General features: G+C 34.6%; 1 protein-coding gene across 4 annotated transcripts in view; it reads left to right on the forward strand.

Annotated features, from left to right (window-relative positions):
• Nucleotides 1–18,552, forward strand: part of RFX3 (regulatory factor X3) — a 341,608-nt gene that overhangs the window by 234,428 nt on the left and 88,628 nt on the right. For 3 of the 4 annotated variants that reach the window (XM_005683704.2, XM_018052027.1, XM_018052028.1), the window contains one exon: nt 14,549–14,623. The exons of the other annotated variant lie outside the window; for it this stretch is intronic. In XM_005683704.2, coding sequence (XP_005683761.1) covers nt 14,549–14,623 — 75 coding nt within the window. The remainder of the gene's footprint in view (nt 1–14,548; nt 14,624–18,552) is intronic. 4 annotated transcript variants of the gene reach the window in all.

Below are 18,552 nucleotides of genomic sequence, written 5' to 3' on the forward strand. Positions count from 1 at the left end.
TGAATAAGATTACATTAATCATTTTTGAGACTGTGCTATGAAAGCTAATTTTCTACTTTTCTGTATATACATTTAGTAATTATATATGTTAAATGACTCTTGCTAAAATTAGATCCCACCAAAGGCACAAGGTAAATGTATCAAAACTAGTACTGTTCGTATCTCTACCTCTTTTGATTAATGTAAAATATTGTAATTTCTTTCAGTTGTTTGGAGGAAAATTTGAATGTCTATCTATGGCTATTTAAGTAAAAGTTTGAGCTATCTTATGAAATGTATAGAAAGTTAAGAATTCATTCAAAAATTTTAATGCTTTTATTTCTTTATCCTTGAATTTACACATTTGTGGATATGGTATGTGAGAATGCTTTTTCTAGGAAGATGAATACATTTTGTTATTGTTTAGTCACTAAGTCATGTCCAGCTCTTCTGCAACTCTGTGGACTGTATAGCCCACCAGGCTTCTCTATCCGTGGGGTTTCTCAGGCAAGAACAGAGAGAAAGTGCTTCACAAGATAGTGCTTCATAAAATGACTTTGTTTTCTAATTTTTTACTGGAGTGGTACCAATGGCTATTTCTTTTAAAGTTTTTATTAATTTATTTTTATGAATAAGTTATACATTCTTAAGTTGCACAATTCAAAAGATAAAAGAAAGTTTCATGCAGTGTCTCTCTCACTCGTTTCTCAGTTCTTCTCCTAGGAGGCAGTCACAGTTACCGAGTTCTTTGAGTATCATTCTAGAGATACCTTCTGAATGTATAAGCAGAATGTCTCTCTCTTTCCCTCTCATTAAATTTTTTTGCAAGTAGTAACAAAAGTAAAACATCATGCTTTTTTTTTCCCACTTCAGTATGTGTCAGAGATTTTTTTTTTTTAATTTTATCAGTACTTAAAGGGCTTCTTTATATTTAAGGGGAAATGGCTATATTAGAAGGAGCTATACTGCCCATACTTCTTACCAAAGGGTAAAAAATGTTAAAATAATGTTGGATTACTTGTTATAACTTTATAGAGATAGAAAAGTAACGTAGTCACATGAGATGACAATGTGTTTAACTGTCATATATATAGATATGCTTGGAAGAAATGTTTAGAAATGTGATGTTATACTTAAATCAGTTATTTTACATTTTGCATATTATAGAAATAATAAATTTCTATTTTAAATAATTTTCTTATAGCCTTGCTGCTGCTGCTAAGTCACTTCAGTCGTGTCTGACTCTGTGTGACCCCATATTCGGCAGCCCACCAGGCTCCCCCGTCCCTGGGATTCTCCAGGCAAGAACACTGGAATGGGTTGCCATTTCCTTCTCCATCTTATAGCCTTAATGATTTAAAAATGTAAAGCAAAACTACTTTTCCCACTTATTTTGGCAAAAGTATGTATGTCCATTATAATCTTCATATTTTCTCTTTTCCTATGTCCCATTTTCCCTAGGCCAACCTGAGGTCTCAAATAAAACTCCTCTGAAAGAGTACCATAAATCTTCTCCTTTCTGCACTAAATCCTGAATTGACTGAAGGTTCTGGGAACTTATTTTCAAAGCACCTAATTAAATGGGACTTTGAGTGACTTGTAGTCTCCATTGCTTTATCTGTATTCCATTCAGCTGTCAGTCAGTTTCACACTGCTCCGGCTTTGAAGCTGATAAGATCTAGAGGCAGTAATTTTATGGTTAAGATTGTAAGACATTCCACCCCTAGAAATCTTGATAAAGTAGAAGGTTAAGACACACAAAATGATGGGGCCTTCAGCCACTCCTTAGCATAGCTGATGGAGTCCTCCTTAATTTCTAAAGCAAAATAGAATGTGTTATTTTAATTTTTAGCTATTTCATATTCAAACAGCATTTCAGAACCCCAGGTATGTTGCAACATGCCAGAAATGGCTAGATTTTATTTCAGCCAAAATCTAGATTAGGAGTGTTTAATGATGTTTGTAAATTCTGATTATAAATATGGAAGTTAACTGTTCCAGGTGACCTGTTGCATAACTTTCACTTGGTCCTTATATTGTAAATCAAATTGCAAGCTAATTTACTAGTTTGAAACTAATATAGATTGTGATGGAAAAAATCACTGATGTTTCATTTGTGGAAACTGTGTGATCCAGATAAAATATAAAATGTATTGCTGGCAAATTTAAATATACTGTCATCTGTGAGCTACATATGAGTCAGCTTTAGACCCATAATATTTTAATACTGCCTGTTCCGCTGATCCATGTCTTTTAATTTAATGAGGCTAACGATCACATGATGCCTGTGACCAAATGTCAGTTCTCAAATGAGAAAGAATTTCTCCGTGTTTATGAGTTCATACTCCAAAAGCATGTGATTTGGTTAACACTTTCTCAGCAAGCATAACTACAGTTGTATTTATTGGCCGTGGAATTATTTGGTTTCTTTTAAAATCTAGATTTAAAAAAATATAACTATTGGTGCCCCCCAAATTTCATGGGTTAGGGATTTTATAAACTAACTGTAGAATGTTAAAGTAATTTAACTCATTTATTTAAACTTTACCCACTATAAGTTTTAGTAACTTTCTCATCACCTTGTGAGAAAAGAAGATGTGATTTATTAATTGTGCTTTCACAATTATAGGAAAGAAGCAGTTAGACAGGAGAAGGAAATAAAATATAAAATTAGAGGTCAGAATGTATAGATATGACTGTATACTTGATAAAAAAATCAGAGAGAATCAAATGAAAATCTGTAACAAATAATAGAATTTAGTAATGTGACTTAGTACAAAATTTATATACAAAGAAATCCATAGCTTTTCTAGATACGAATGACAGTAGTTAAAAAATAAGCCAAGATATCATTTATAATAAACTCAAAATATACCAGGCAGTAAGCTAATAATATATGTGTAAGATCCAGCTGCTGAATAAAACTTTTTAAAGTTCCTAAGGGACACAAAAGGAAACCTGAGTAATTGAAGAAGAAGTTTCACTATCAAATATTTTGAATCTCCATAAATTAACTTAAAAATTTTTAATATGATCCCAATCAAGATACCAGTAGGTTTTTCTTTTCTAAGAAAGGCTGTTTACATAAATAAACCTACCTATAAGAATAGTGAAGAAAGTTGTGAAAAGAAAACTAATGATGAATGACAATGGGATACAAATGGCCATACCAGTTATTCAAATGTACATAAAATTAATACTTAAAACAATAATCTACGCACATGAATAGACTAATATAGGCCAATAATAGACTAAAAATCATAAATAGGCCAAATGCATTTAGGAATATAAAAATGGCATTGCCTATAGGTAGAAAAATGTGAACTATTGATAAATGATGTTTGGAACAACTGGCTAACTATTTTTAAGAGAAAATTAGATTGGTTCCATACATTACTCCAAATATAAAAATTAATTTCACTTGGAAAGAAAAATATTTTTATTATCATTCTCTTATAATGGAGAAACATGATATAAAATTTAGATCCTACAAAAAATACATTGATGTGATCAGCTCAATAAAAGTAAAAACATTCCATATGAAAGAAACCACAGCAAAAAAAGGCAACAGTGAAATAACAACCTCACATCAAGTTTGAAACATTATACTCAAAGCATGAATTACTTCAATATACACACTACTCTTAGAAATCCTTCAGGAAAGAAAAAAAAAGGCCAAAAATGAAGAAAGCTTTTGAAGAAGCAGTCTACTGAAAAGGAAATGAAAAATAAACTACAAAGAGATACTATTTTTTCTCTCTCACACAGGCAAAACTAAACAGTTAGTAAAGCTTGGCAAAGGCATAAGGAAATAGGCAGTCCCATTGTTCTTAAGAAACTGTATTGGTATAGGATTGGTGAGCAATAGGAAATTTTAATAAAGATTAAAAAAACACATATCTATTGACTCAGAGTACTTATAAGAATTTAATCCACTGGTGATACTCTTATATATGTGAAATGCTGCATAAACAACTATATTCATTCAAGTTATTTGTATTAGAAAAAGATTGGAAGAAACCTAACTGTTCATCAGAAAAGAAATAAATATATATTTTTCCATTGTCCATTCAGTGGGATTTTACACAGTCTTTTAAAAGAGTGAGGCAGTGTGTATGTGTATATATGTATGTAAATAGATATGGAAAGATCCCTAAATATATTGTTAAATGAAAAAACAAGTAGTGTGTGTATGTGTGCATGTGTGTGTACATTGAATAGAAACATACTTTTTTCTATGAAAGAAAGAAAGTGAAAGTGTTAGTCACTCAGTCATGTCCGAGTCTTCATGACCTCATAGACTGTAGTCAGGCTTCTCTGTCCATGGGATTTCCCAGACAAGAATGTTGGAATGGGTTGCCATTTCATTCTGTAGGGAGTTTTCCCGACCCAGGGATCAAACCCAGATCTCCTGCATTGCAGGCCGATTCTTTACCGCCTGAGCCACCAGGGAAGCCCCATACATTCCTATATGCTTATATAAGTACAAAGATATCTCTAGAAGAATGCATGAGGAAAAAGGGTGGGAGGCATGTGAATATATTTTTAATTAAAAAGTGATTTATTATTTTAAAAAAATTCAGGCAAGCTCTTAATGATTATAAAGTGTATCTACCCAAATGCATATAACTGCAGCAACCTTTTCTTTTACTTTATGCCCAATAAAAGATTGTCTACGAGCGATCATGGTTCAAATTAAACCTTGATCCTTGCTTTTAGAAAAGGTCCTCTTTTATTAGACTGTAGAAAGTTTAGACAATGAAAACTTGCATTAAATTTAGTAAAGATATATAGAACCGTTCTTACTATTAAATATTTTGGAGTGAAGGTGAATTTTTAGTGTTTTTATTCATATACTCAGAGCCTGGATTGTTATCTTTAATCACTAACTCTCAGACATTTATTGAGCAATCACTATTGACCAGGCACTGTACTTCTGTGGTTGTAAGGTTTACAGTATGGGTTAATAGAGCTAATTTCATCACTGAAAGGTACCTAATACTCCAAGGCAAAAAATGGAAATCCACAAAGAGCCCCAAACTTCTTTCAAGTGGTTAGCTTTCATTTTCTTTCTCATCACATTATTTTTAAAATCACAAATGTTAATATGTTGTAAATTGATTAATTTTAGATTCACCAAAATTATGATTATCTTCTGATTATGTTACTAATTAAATTGCAAAATATCTAAAGGTTGGTTAAGATTGGCTAGCAAGAGAATGAAAGAGAGGCAAAATTTCAAATAATACTTAAGAAACACCCCCTTACATAGAGTTAGCCAGGGCCATTGTAGGAATACCTGTTACCGCCTTACTTATTCTCTCTGAAGTATTAATTGCAGTCTAACCCTGGCAAAGAAAAAGATTAGATCTTGTTTAATACAAGTTTCCGGGGAAGGCAATGGCAACCCCACTCCAGTACTCTTGCCTGGAAAATCCCTTGGATGGAGGAGCCTAGTAGGCTGTAGTCCATGGGGTCGTGAAGAGTCGGACACGACTGAGCGACTTAACTTTCACTTTTCGCTTTCATGCATTGGAGAAGGCAATGGCAACCCACTCCAGTGTTCTTGCCTGGAGAATCCCAGGGGCGGTGAAGCCTGATGGGCTGCCATCTATGGGGTTCGCACAGAGTCGGACACGACTGAAGCGACTTAGCAGCAGTACAAGTTTCAAGTTTCAGTCACTCAGTTGTGTCTGACTCTTTGCAACCCCATGGACTGCAACACGCCGGGTTACCCTGTCCTTCATCAACTCCCGACGCCTGCTCAAACTCATGTCCATCAAGTCGGTAGTGCCATCCAACCATCTCATCCTCTATCATCCCGTTCTCCTCCTGCTTTCAATCTTTCCCAGAATCAGGGCCTTTTCTAATGAGTCAGCTCTTTGCGTCAGGTGGCCGAAGTATTAGAGTTTCAGCTTCAGCATCAGTCCTCCCAGTGAATATTCAGGACTGATTTCCTTTAGGATTGACTGATTTGATCTCCTTGAAGTCCAAGGGACTGTCAAGAGTCTTCTCCAACAGCACAGTTCAAAAGCATGAATTCTTTGGTGTTCACCTTTCTTTATAGTTCAACTCTCACAACCATACATAACTACTGGAAAACCCGTAGCTTTGACTAGATGGACCTTTGTTGGCAAAGTAATGTCTCTGCTTTTTAATATGCTGTCTAGGTTGGTCATAGCTTTTCTTCCAAGGAGTAAGCGTCTTTTAATTTCATGGCTGCAGTCGTGTTTTCATTGTTTCCCCATCTGTTGGCCCTGAAGTGATGGGACTGGATACCACGATCTCAGTTTTCTGAATGTTGAATTTTAAGCCAACTTTTTTCACTCTCCTCTTTCACTTTCATGAAGAGGTATGTTTAGTACAGTGTTCCTCAAACTTGAATGTACATTATGTTTGGAGCATTGATTAAATGCATTTCTGGGCCCCACCCTTAAGCCTTTTGATTCAGTGTGGAGAATGACCTAAGATTTGTATTTCTTGTAAGCACCTGGTGATTCTGATAATGCTGATCCAGAATTACACTTTGAGAATACCTATGTTTTAATGATTATATGAACTAAATATAAACTGAAAATGTTCATAGTACTCAGAACAGTCTGCAAAAGGCAGAATTGAAATATTAAATTCGAAAATATAAATTTGGCCTTAAATCCTGTCACCTAATCCTAGCCTAGCAGATTCCTGAAGGGTGATTGTAATCCCTAGAGCTTATACAGTTGATATCTTAAAATTAATTTTTAAAAATTAATTTTATATTCATGCACCAGTAACGCCAGTCTCAAAGAATCCTGGTGAGGGTGATGGGATGTGGGCTTTACAGAATAATCAGTGGAGAAGGCAATGGCACCCCACTCCAGTACTCTTGCCTGGAGAATCCCATGGACAGAGGAGCCTGGTAGGCTGCAGTCCATGGGGTCACTAAGAATCGGACACGACTGAGCGACTTCACTTTCACTTTTCACTTTCATGCATTGGAGAAGGAAATGGCAACCCACTCCAGTGTTCTTGCCTGGGGAATCCCAGGGACGGCGGAGCCTGGTACGCTGCCCTCTATGAGGTCGCACAGAGTCGGCCACGACTGAAGCGACTTAGCAGCAGCAGTAATAGAAGCCCAAAACTACAGTGGTTTCAGTTTACCTGGTTAAACCAGATGTTCTCAGAACACATTCAGTTCATGCAAGTACCTTCTGTAGATTTTTTTTCCTTATCAATATTTCAAAATAGCTTGAGGGAATACAAAATTGCCAAAACTTTAGGTTGAAAGCAAAACAATAAAAAAAAACTTAGATGTCATAAAATTATAACTGAGTAAAAAAATTTTCATACAGTTAAACATTTGCAAGATCTAAGACTTCTTTTCTCTAAATGCTTAATGTATAAGATTAAGATATTATCTTAGCTACTTCTGGTTCAAGAGATGAAAAGCAAAACTGGTTGGGTGTGTTTTCTGGGCATTTTAAATGTTTTTAAGAGTTAAAAGAACAACCAGTACTGAATCTTTCAGTTAAACTTTTCTTTAATATTGCTATGGAGTAATATATTCACATGTTGATTCCTATATCGGTTGAATGTACAATTTACAGAGTAGTATATTCAGAACTTTAGCTTCAGTGAGCTGTTTCTGTCTGCATTGCAGGGATTCATGGGCCCAAGAGACACTTGTAGATCCCTAGAAGGGAAGTTACTGGAAGGGAATAACTGTTCACGCAGAGCATTCAAAGTTTGGGGGCCACAATCTACAGTGAAAATACCTTTACGTTGCGGCCTTTTACTACTCATACACATACATACATGCATACATTCATGAGTACACACTTGTATGCACACTCATAAGACTATTATATACATAATATACATTCATATACAGAGGACTGAAGCCAAAGTTATGCATACTGTGTGCCAGGATATTTGAGTATTTTTCTACTCTATTTGATTTCTTTAATGTTTAAAAAATGCTGGTCAGGGTAGTTGATTTCATAACCTACTAATGAGTTACACCTTACTTTCTGAAAAGTGCTGCTTTGGAAAAACTGAAGAAGAGTTCAAAGCATCAGCAACACATATGAGCAGCCAGGATGCAGTTTTCATTCTTTTTTAAAAAAAATTTATTTGTTTTTAATTGGAGGATGATTACTTTACAATACCGTGTTGGTTTCTGCCATACATCAACATGAATCAGCCACAGGTATACATATGTCCCCTCCCTCTTGAACTCCCACCCACCTCCCATCCCGTCTCACCCCTCTAGGTTGTCACAGAGCACTGAATTTGAGCTCCATTCTTTTTATTTGTTTTTCATTATTGTTGTTTTGCATTTCTAACACATGTTCAGATGATTCTAACAAGTGTCTAGGACCACACTTGGAAAACACCTGTGTTGTGATTATATAGACTAAATGCAGGGTGAAAGGGTTTTTTCCTTTGTGCTCTTGGTTTGAAATACCTACTGTGAAAGTCCCCCTCCATCCAATACACACTAACACACCAGGAGGTGATCATTTCTAACAGGTATAAGGGCAGTTGTCACATGGCTCATGTCAGTGATCATGGGTACTTTTTCTAAACAAGCCACCAAGTAGAAATGTTTGTATCTTGCTGTGCTGTGCTTAGTTGCTCAATCATGTACAACTCTTTGCAACTCCATGGACGGTAGCCTACCAGGCTCCTCTGTCCATGGGGATTTTCCAGGCAAGAATACTGGTGTAGATTGCCATGCCCTCCTTCAGGGGATCTTCCCAACCCAGGGATCGAGCCCAAATATGCAATCCCACATTGCAGGCAGATTATTTACCTTCTGAGCCACAAGGGAACCCCAAGAATACTGGAGTGAGTACCCTATCCCTTTCTCCAGGGCTCTTCCTGACCCAGGAATCAAACCAGGGTACCCTGCATTACAGGTGGATTCTTTACCAGCTGAGCTACCAGGGAAACCTATTTGTATCTTACTTAATCTCAAATTCAAACAAAATGTTAAGTCAATAGTTCAGGAGAAAAATTATCCCAAAGGAAGTTTCCAGTCTTAAGTTTATTCTCTTCATTGGGTTTCTCTAACGAATTTACTTCTCTTTTGCAAGGAAACAAAAATGATGTTTCTCCAAAAAATGTTAACTTGTGAGGTTAACAAAATAACCTATATTAATAAGAAAATGTAATCATTACATAACTATTTTATGACAAGTAAAATTGACTATCATTCAAAACTTTTTGTTGCTTTGGAAGTTAATCACTTTGAAATCATTTTCAAGCATTGCTTATTAATCATATTCAAGCCCTTTCTGTTAGAAAATGAATCTTGTTAATAGCAAATCATTTAACAAATTTTAATCTTACAAGCCACTCCTCAGAAGATATTTTGTTAAAAACAGTGATATTTCCACTTGATTAATGTTCATGTTGTATTTGTATAAAATGGAAATTATGTTGAATGTAGAGTGATAAATCTTGGATTCCAGTCTCCAGGTGTATAAATACCTATATAATCCCAAAGACACTCAATTTTCTGATTTGTGAAAAGGAGATAATATTGCTTGCCTTTGCTGTTTCACAAAGTTGTGAAGATCAAATGAGATTTAATCTAAAAAGGCTTTATAAATCATAAAACATTGTGGTATTATTTCTGTTTTTAAATTGCTTTAAATTGTTCTAGAAAGGAAATCATTTCTACCATGAGACTAATTTTAATTGTAGTGGTAGTTGAATATATCCATCTTGACCTTTAGTCTTTAAAAAAGATTAAAAAGCCATTTCAGAGTCACTAGAATATGCCATGACCTATAGACAATGAGTAAGTTGATATAATTATTCTTTTTCCTTCTGTTAATGGCATGTAGTTGAATGGTCGATATTTACATTAAGACAAAGTTCTGACTGTCCATATATATGATATTCTATTTGGGCCATGGAATAGGTGCCCATAATATCTATATAAATCACATGTAAAGGGGAGCTTCTTTCTGGCCCTCTGCAACTCCTGCAAAAAGATTCAGCATCTCTCTGAGGTCAACTTTCCTGTTTGTTTTCACTGAAGGTGATTGACATTCCCCAGCATTGATGCATCCTGATGTTTGAAATAAGATTAGCTCTAAAACAACTGTTTCCAGAATTACTTAAATAACTCTCTCTCTTAGAAGTAATGGTGATGACAAAATTAATGTCAATAAATAAACGACTCAATACCTCTCCAAGTTTCTGTGTATTTGAATCTGAGATTTACCTTTATAACAGCATCAACTGCCCCTAAATGAAGCCTGTGCTCCAGCCAGTTTTGACTACTTGTACCTGAAGTATGTGTGAGCGGCATCAATTTTACTGATGATGTTGTGGAGGAAAGAGCTGAGGGTAACGGGTCACACATGCAGAGTCCCTCAGAGCCCCTCTGCAACACCTGTCCTCCCCATTCTGCCCATCATCTGCCAATGAACGTTCCCTTCCGCTCTGCCCAGGTCCCAGTCTCCTCAAATCTCTCAACCCTCCAGCAGAGCACTTAAAGCCTGATGATAGCTCTGCAAAACAAGATGCCATCCTGTGATAAGGATTCTCCTGCATGAAAAGGCAACAGGGAACCATAAATACCAATTATAAATAATGATGGGAATTATAAATAATAGGGAAAATGCTTTTTTCTTGTTACATTTTTCTCTTTAAAAGTATTTGCTGCTTTAGTAAAAGTACAATATTGATCTCTTCTTTGAGCTCAGGAAAAGAGAATACAAACACTGTATTTACTGGACCTCAGACAGCATTTGACCTCTCTCCTGTGCTCTCTCGCCCTTTTTTCTTAAGGGCTTGGTGTGACTTTTCTACGTCCTTATCATGACACTGACTCTCGAGTGAATATCTCACTAGCCTCAAGTTGCCCTGGGTTCTTGGAGACTCTCCACCTGTCCTTTGATTCTAACAAGGCAACGTTAGCATTTCAGTGATTGGAAAAGAGTCTGCAGCCTGATATTCAGGTCGCATTCTTAGTATGGAGAACCTTTTGCCCAAATGAAGGAAGCCCTGGTATTCTGTCTTTTGAGAATTCAGTGTTTGGTTGTGGGAACCAAGTCATACCTGTATTTACTTTCTTTTTTTTTAACTTTTACTTTATTTTACTTTACAATACTGTACAGGTTTTGCCATACATTGACATGAATCCAGCACGGGTGTATATGCGTTCCCAAACATGAACCCCCCTCCCACCTCCCTCCCCATAACATCTCTCTGGGTCAGCACCATGTACCAGCCCTAAGCATGCTGTATCCTGTGTCGGATATAGACTGGCGATTTGATTCTTATATGATAGTATACATATTACAATGCCATTCTCCCAAATCATCCCACCCTCTCCCTCTCCCTCTCCCTTAGAGTCCAAAAGTCCGTTATACACATCTGTGTCTTTTTTGCTGTCTTGCATACAAGGTCGTCATTGCCGTCTTTCTAAATTCCATATATATGTGTTAGTATACTGTATTGGTGTATTTACTTTAATTCTCCAGTTCTTAACTGGTGACACAAGCCCAAACATTGTTTTGTAATAGCAACTGGTGTTACCTTCCTCTCTTTCTTCACCCAAATTAAGCTTCGCTCAGAGCAAAGCTCATGGGTGTCCCAGCTAATGAAGTCTGGGTTTCCCTGTAAAATATTCGCAGCAAATGCTCAAACCAGATCTTTAGCATTATGCTTCATAGTGCTTTGTCATGCAGCATACTGCAAAGCCCTCTTCTGTCTTCCTGCTAGTGTGTGGTCAGGAAGAAACCTGGCCTGTGCATGTAGGAAGCTCTCCACATTTCCTGAATTCTGACTCTTCAGACTTTGCAGGCGTTCTGTTGGGGTAGCATCTGAGGTTGGTCATCCCACACTTGTAACTCCTTTGGCTGGAAAACTTTTCATTGATCTCTGTCATTTTTCTCACTGAGAGGCTGGTCAGTCTTCTAATATTTCAATGATGTGTCTCAACACAGTGCGAAATCCTCTTTTCCAGTTTCTGAAAATGTTTCTGCAGTAGCACTGGAGCAAGGGTTTCTCTCTCTGACTGATAACCACCCTCAGAGGAGATTCCCATTCTCATAGGAATCCTGATTAACCTGGTGAATCTGAAAGGTTTTAATTCACCCCAAGTATTAATATATTACTAAGTATCTTTTTTTTATCTTCTAGAAAAGACTTATTTTTCTAAGAATTCGTGTGCCCATTGTGGCTGGAATGTATATCAGTTTCTTACCTGCTCTTTCACATAGGGAGTTTTAAGTCTCACCCACTCCAGTAATCACACTTAACGCTGTATAAGCCTAGCTTTCCAGGCCGAACATCTCATCTCAAATAGAGCATCCCACCATTTGATCTAAGAGTAGTTGCCATAGCTTCTTATCTGATTATGAGGCAATAGTACAGGATCACCATGGACCAGTCTAAACTCCAAAGCAACACATATCCTAGCATTAGATAATCGTGGAGGGGACGTGTGCACTCAGTCCTAGGATGGTTAAGAGACGCAACTGGGCTATAATATACCTTAGTTCTGAGAATTTATTTCTGCAAAAAAAGGAAGGAAAACAAGCTAAGCTATAGTGCAAAGCTCAATTAGTTTAGGGAAGAAATGGAAAATGTTCGTTTATTGCACTCAATTTTTAATTGTCAAAAACAACAAATCCTTTAGTCATTAAGAAATGGAAATTGCTGTTAACAAGCAAATCTGAATTTGGATCTCTCCGACATTATTGCTCTGCCCTTAGATTTTTGGTGATTTTTACCTTTCACCTAAACCTCTAAAATCATGGGGAACAGATTATTTTATTTTTAAATAGACTAAAATCTAATTTCAAATTTTCCACATTCAAACTTCAAAAAAAAAGTAGGCATTTTAGCAAATTAGAGTTTTGAGCAAATTCTTCCTAGAAGAGATTTACAGTCACTTGAGGATGGGACTCTTCAGCTATCTTTTGATACATGTTTTCTCTCTGAAAGTAGGAATACTTATTGATACCCTTTTAAGAGATGTAATACTGAGATTCTTTAGTTTTACAGTTTAACATTTAGTAAATTTAGTAGAATTTACATTATTCTTTTTGGCTTGTACAGTATCATTTTCATCAGTTTATTTTCAAGTATAATGATGAAATACACTAACATTCCATCTGGCAAAGAGTATTTCAGAAGCCAGTTTACTTAAATGTGTGATCTAAAAAAATTTAACTAATAAATTGTGTTCTATCACCTTATGAATTATTTTAATACATATTTAAGAGTACTTTTGTATCATTTCTAACCTAACATCCTTCTCTGTATTACATTTTATTAACTCTGAGAAAGAAGAACCAGTAACTTGGGGAAATAACATAAAATTAAAGCTACCAATTCCTAAGGAAACTAAATTTAATATTGGCATAATTGAGACTGAACATTCTATCTATAAAGTATTCTACCATAGAGCAAGTGGACACTTGGTGGGAAAAACAAGACTTTGCTCTGCTATGGATTTTGTCATCCTTTTTTTTTTTTTGGATAGGAGTAGGCAGTATGTTAAAATTTCAAGGCATCGTTAATTTCCATAGATAGTGTAAAATATAACTTATCTATGTTTTAAAGCATGAAATATTTTTCTTAACTGCTTATATGAGTATTGATTTGATCAGGTAGCAAAAATAAAAATAATAATTTCTTTCTTATATAGTGTGATTTTTAAATTTAACTTTAGCTAATGTTGTTAATAAAATCCAGTAAGCAAATACAGGGTGTTTGGAACCTGATCTTACAGTAAATGCTATAGTGCTAGGAGCTCAGAGATAGTTATCTTTAAATATGAAGGGATCAACAGCACATCTCATTTATTATTGGCACCTCCTACTTAATTAAGGTGTTACGATTACTCATCATATGCTGAGATTACACAGAATAAAATTCTTTCTGTGGTTGTCCCTTTTCTTTGTTGGCTCTGAATTATTTTCTCTTCTACATTCCATGTCTGCTATCATTTCTAATATCTCTACCTCACCACCACATCTTAAAATATGATATAGGATCCATGCTTATGTCTAAATGTGTCCGTACTAATGATGCTCCACTTCCAAGTTTTAATACAGGGTTTAGAGAGAAATGGTTAGGTTTAGTAACTTTTGAACATTAATAAAGGTGTCTTTGCACATTTGCATTAAAATACTAATGTATGTAAAATACAAAATCTGTACTATTTTCCTTTTGTGACAGAATAGGGCAAATGTTAAATACTTTTTAGGTGGGAGACTAGAGAGAGACTGGTTACTATCTAACATCTTGAACTATGAAAGTCAAGAATGTTTTAACTAGCACAGTCCACTGGGGTTCCTGCTCCTCAGGTCTCCGTTCTGATTATAATTGTGGAATATTCAAGGAGGTTTACTTTTATGATTGAGCTTATTATTAGTGTGCCTGTTTTTATGTTATTCTCTGGGATTGGGGGGAGGAGGGGGAAATACACATTTAGTGAGAGCTATTCATTAGCCACCATTGAAGGAGAAATTGAACTTTAAAGAATCTATCAAAAATTCTCTGGTGAGCCTTTTATTACTATCTTGTCTTGAGCCCTTTTTTTAATGACATCTATTATCAGATTGAAATGGCGATTGAGACGCTGCAAAAGTCTGACGGTCTGTCCACTCACAGAAGCTCTCTTCTCAACAGCCATGTAAGTTGCCTCTTCTTCATGTAAACTAATCTCTTGCTTGTTCTGCATGTGTTGCTTGCTTCTAAATGCTTGTTTTATTTATTTACTTATTTATTTTGCTTCTTAACCTTCCTTTCTCAGCTGCTTTTGATCTCTATATCACTTAATGGCATTTTTGCACAGTGGACTAGCTAAAAATAGAGCCCACAGTATACTACTTCATTAGGGTTTTGTACTGTTTTGATACAGATATAACATTTCCAAGTTAATAACAAGCTGCCATGACTGGTAAAAAGTGGCTGATGATTTAAATTTTGCTAGTGTGGTATTTGTTTATAATGTTATGAAGCAAATGTTTGTAATCTACATCTTCATGTCTGAGATGGAGAAATGGTCGTCTCTATTTGTATGACCAGTAATATCCTTTAAGTGGAAAAACATTAATGCCAAACCCAGTGATAAACTGTTTAAAGTGATGTATTTAACAGTGGGCAGGAAACAGCTCCCTAGAGGAACTCAGATCCTAAGACTTAAATAAAAATAAGTCTGGGCCAAGAGAAGAAGTGAGGCTCTAAATAAGCCATAAACTGCTACTAATTGAGATAAAACAGTATTACTGTTGTTACTATTTCTTAAAGCTTTTAACTGTTACCCAGATGCAGCATCACTATAACACTGGTGAGGATAAGAAAGTGATAACCATTTGTGAAACTAGAAACATTCTTATTAAATGTTCAAATTTTGGGGAATCAATGAAAATTGATTATGAATTATTTTGTTATCATGATTTCTGAATATATGAGGAAGAGTAAATAGACCTAGACTTAAATCTGTCTAGACAGTTCTGCTAAATTAGTATCAGTAACAGTATAATAAGAATTAGAGTTTTCCTTCCCAACCGACAATGTATTCTTTAATTTAGAGATGTTATTTTTAACCCTTCCCCATATTTCCAAAATTGGATCCAAATGTAATAAAACAGCATTTTTTTTCAATAAACTTTAAAACTTTAGCTTATAGAAAATGTTTTCATTATGCTTTTTAAATATGTGGATTTTCAAACATTCAAATTTTATATTCCAACATAACATAAAATACTTCATTATGTTCTTACATATTTGTTTTTAGATGAAATAGTTTATTTTTTTGTTTTCCCAAAAACAGGTTAATGCACTTGGAGAATGACTACAATTTTGGTGAAAATTAGAGATTATAAATTCTGAAATAATACATATTTTGGCCCTTTTTTGAAAGTTTAAGGAATATGATTTTCCGCTTTCTGAAAATCTGTATGCAGTATGCCACTCTTTTATATTGATGTTTCATAGGTATATTCCTGCTGTGTTGGCATGAATCTGTGGTTGTGTGTAAAGGCTGATTTACTATATACTGTTAGAATGTTTGTTTTGGGGAGTGGGTGAGGACCACCTGGTGTTTTGTTTTGCAAATGGCAAGTGTTGAAAGTGTTGTTTATTTAGGTCAAAAATGTGCAGAGGTATAAAATAAAATTCCTTAAGTTTCCAGTTACTTTTTTGAACTTTCAAACATCTTAGAATTTGTGCTTTGATATTCAATTCACATGTCATTTTCATTTGAGATATATGTTTTAGTAAAATATGTGATATGCTTAATTTAACTTGAATTAATCAAATTAATTAGTCTTTTTATGAATAATAATGTGGATATAAGAAAATTTTTTCTTGTATGTTTTGATTTGATTTTTAAACTTTTCAGATAATTTAAAATTGTTATTCTCTTATAAAATTCATGAAGCACTAATGTTAACAAATGTGTATATTAAGCTGCATAAACAGCAGAGACATGTTTTTTACTCTATGGCTTCGTATTTTTTATCAAATAGCATGGCAACTCTCCCATACTGTTTACAACTGACAGAGGCATTCCATTATATAGAAAGATGGGCATAAATGTTGCTAATGCAGTGATAATCTTTCTCTAAATATCTTGATTCACTTTTATTACACCTCTGAGGTACAGTTACTTTTACTTGAAAACAACACATTTATAATCAAGTCTTTGGAAATAAAAATGATTCTTTAGATGGATATAAGTAGTGAAGAAGGAGTCAGTGTTTCTGGTGATGGTCAGGTTTTGTTTCTACCTGAACAGAAAAAAAAAAGGTCCTCCTGTCTTTCTGTCCTTGGAAAGTTAGTGATGCTCCTAATTTTTGTTAGATTTGTCCAAGGAATAAGCTACTACATGCATTCCAGTTGAAAATCACCTGGTGAGGGTATTTTAAATTCTGTTAAACTAATTGGTGATATTAAGTTGTATTAAAAACATGTGTGAAAAGTGGTCTTTTTAATTTAAATATGGGTAACAATTTCAATGTTAATAAACTGGGAGTTACCTTTATCCCTTACTATATATGACACGGAAATATTTGAGGTTTGTGGGATTCTTTGAAGTGGACATGAATTCAACTTTATGATGGTAGTTCCCTGACATCAGTTTCTACAAAGGACCGATTTCATTAGGCAAAACTTAGGAGAAATTATCAATAAGTTGTGTTCCATACTTACTAGTTATGATTTTTGATCTGAAAGTCCAGTGTCATTCTATTTTGCAATATGGAATAGAATAGGTTTTCTATTTTCTCAGTATATATTTGATTATTTGCAGTCATTCAGGAGTCTCCCCTGTCAGTATAATCCATCTTGACTCCTTCATTTTTCACCTCTCTTTCTATACATTAGAAGATGGAGTGAGGTATTAAACTTTATATCCCTGTTCAGCATATTCTTAAGAATATTTTGTACTGCTGCTCTGTTTTTATCATCATCATGCTGTTATCATGCAGGTCAAAATACATTTGCAATGTATCTTTTTCATATCCAGCCTCACCAGTGACTGAGTACATTTACATTGAATGCCATGTTCTATTAACATAGTTAACATAATGGCACTTAATTCAGTAATAGCTGAATAAATAGTAATAAATAGTAATATTTATTGACAAGTAAAAATTCTAAGACAGGAAAGATTGATATGTTTTGTTCACTGAGAACATCCCTGGTGCCTAGAACAGTGCCTGGTACATAGTAGATGCTCACTAAATATTTGCTAAGTGATTAAACATAGAAAACAAATAATGGATGGGAAAAGACCTTATCTTACCTTCAGTATGTGTGTGCATTTATTTGGGGACTCATACGTGCATTCTTTGTTATGAAGTGTGCTTCGGTTAGGTGTATGTGTGAGCCTTATTGATAAACAGTGGTCTTTTCCCTGTATACCATTTGAATGAAAGAATATATTGCTGGTCTGTCATTTACTCATGTGGAGCCTTTAGTTTATTTAAACATTTCTAAGTTTTTTGGCATGTGAAAATGTTATGGGTAAATGATGGGTGGTCTTCCTAAATGGAATTAGAATATCTTAATTCTCTTCATTGCAGATTTAAGTTTATTTTATATTCGTTCTCAGTTATCATTAATATAAATTGGTATTTAATGGTTATACTGTATCCAATTTGGGATACTTTGGATTATAAATTTAAATGCAGAAATGTTCTTAAGTGAATTAATCTCTAAATTTCATGTAACATTCTTCAGCTTGTACATTTTAAAAATTCCCTTTAAAATATCTAAATAGCTTTAGGCATTTATTTTATATACCTTTCACAATTTAGCAAATAATTGTTTCATCAATTTTGTATTTTAGCTATTGAAATATATTCAACTCAAAGCAAAATGTTGTTTTATGCTCACTTTCCCTTGACTTGGCTGTGTTGTAAATATAAATTATGATGGAAATAAGACCTGTCAAAATACATATCATCAGTGAACTGAACTTAAAATGAATTCTAATGGATAATAATCCATCTGGGAAAAAATGCCAAATGTTACATTTAGATGTTAATTGGTGAATGCAATATGTATTTTTTTAAAAATTTGTCAATCAGTATTTCCCTTTGGGAAAAATAGAAA

Source organism: Capra hircus, chromosome 8, assembly GCF_001704415.2.
Source record: "Capra hircus breed San Clemente chromosome 8, ASM170441v1, whole genome shotgun sequence".
Lineage (NCBI taxonomy): Eukaryota > Metazoa > Chordata > Mammalia > Artiodactyla > Bovidae > Capra > Capra hircus.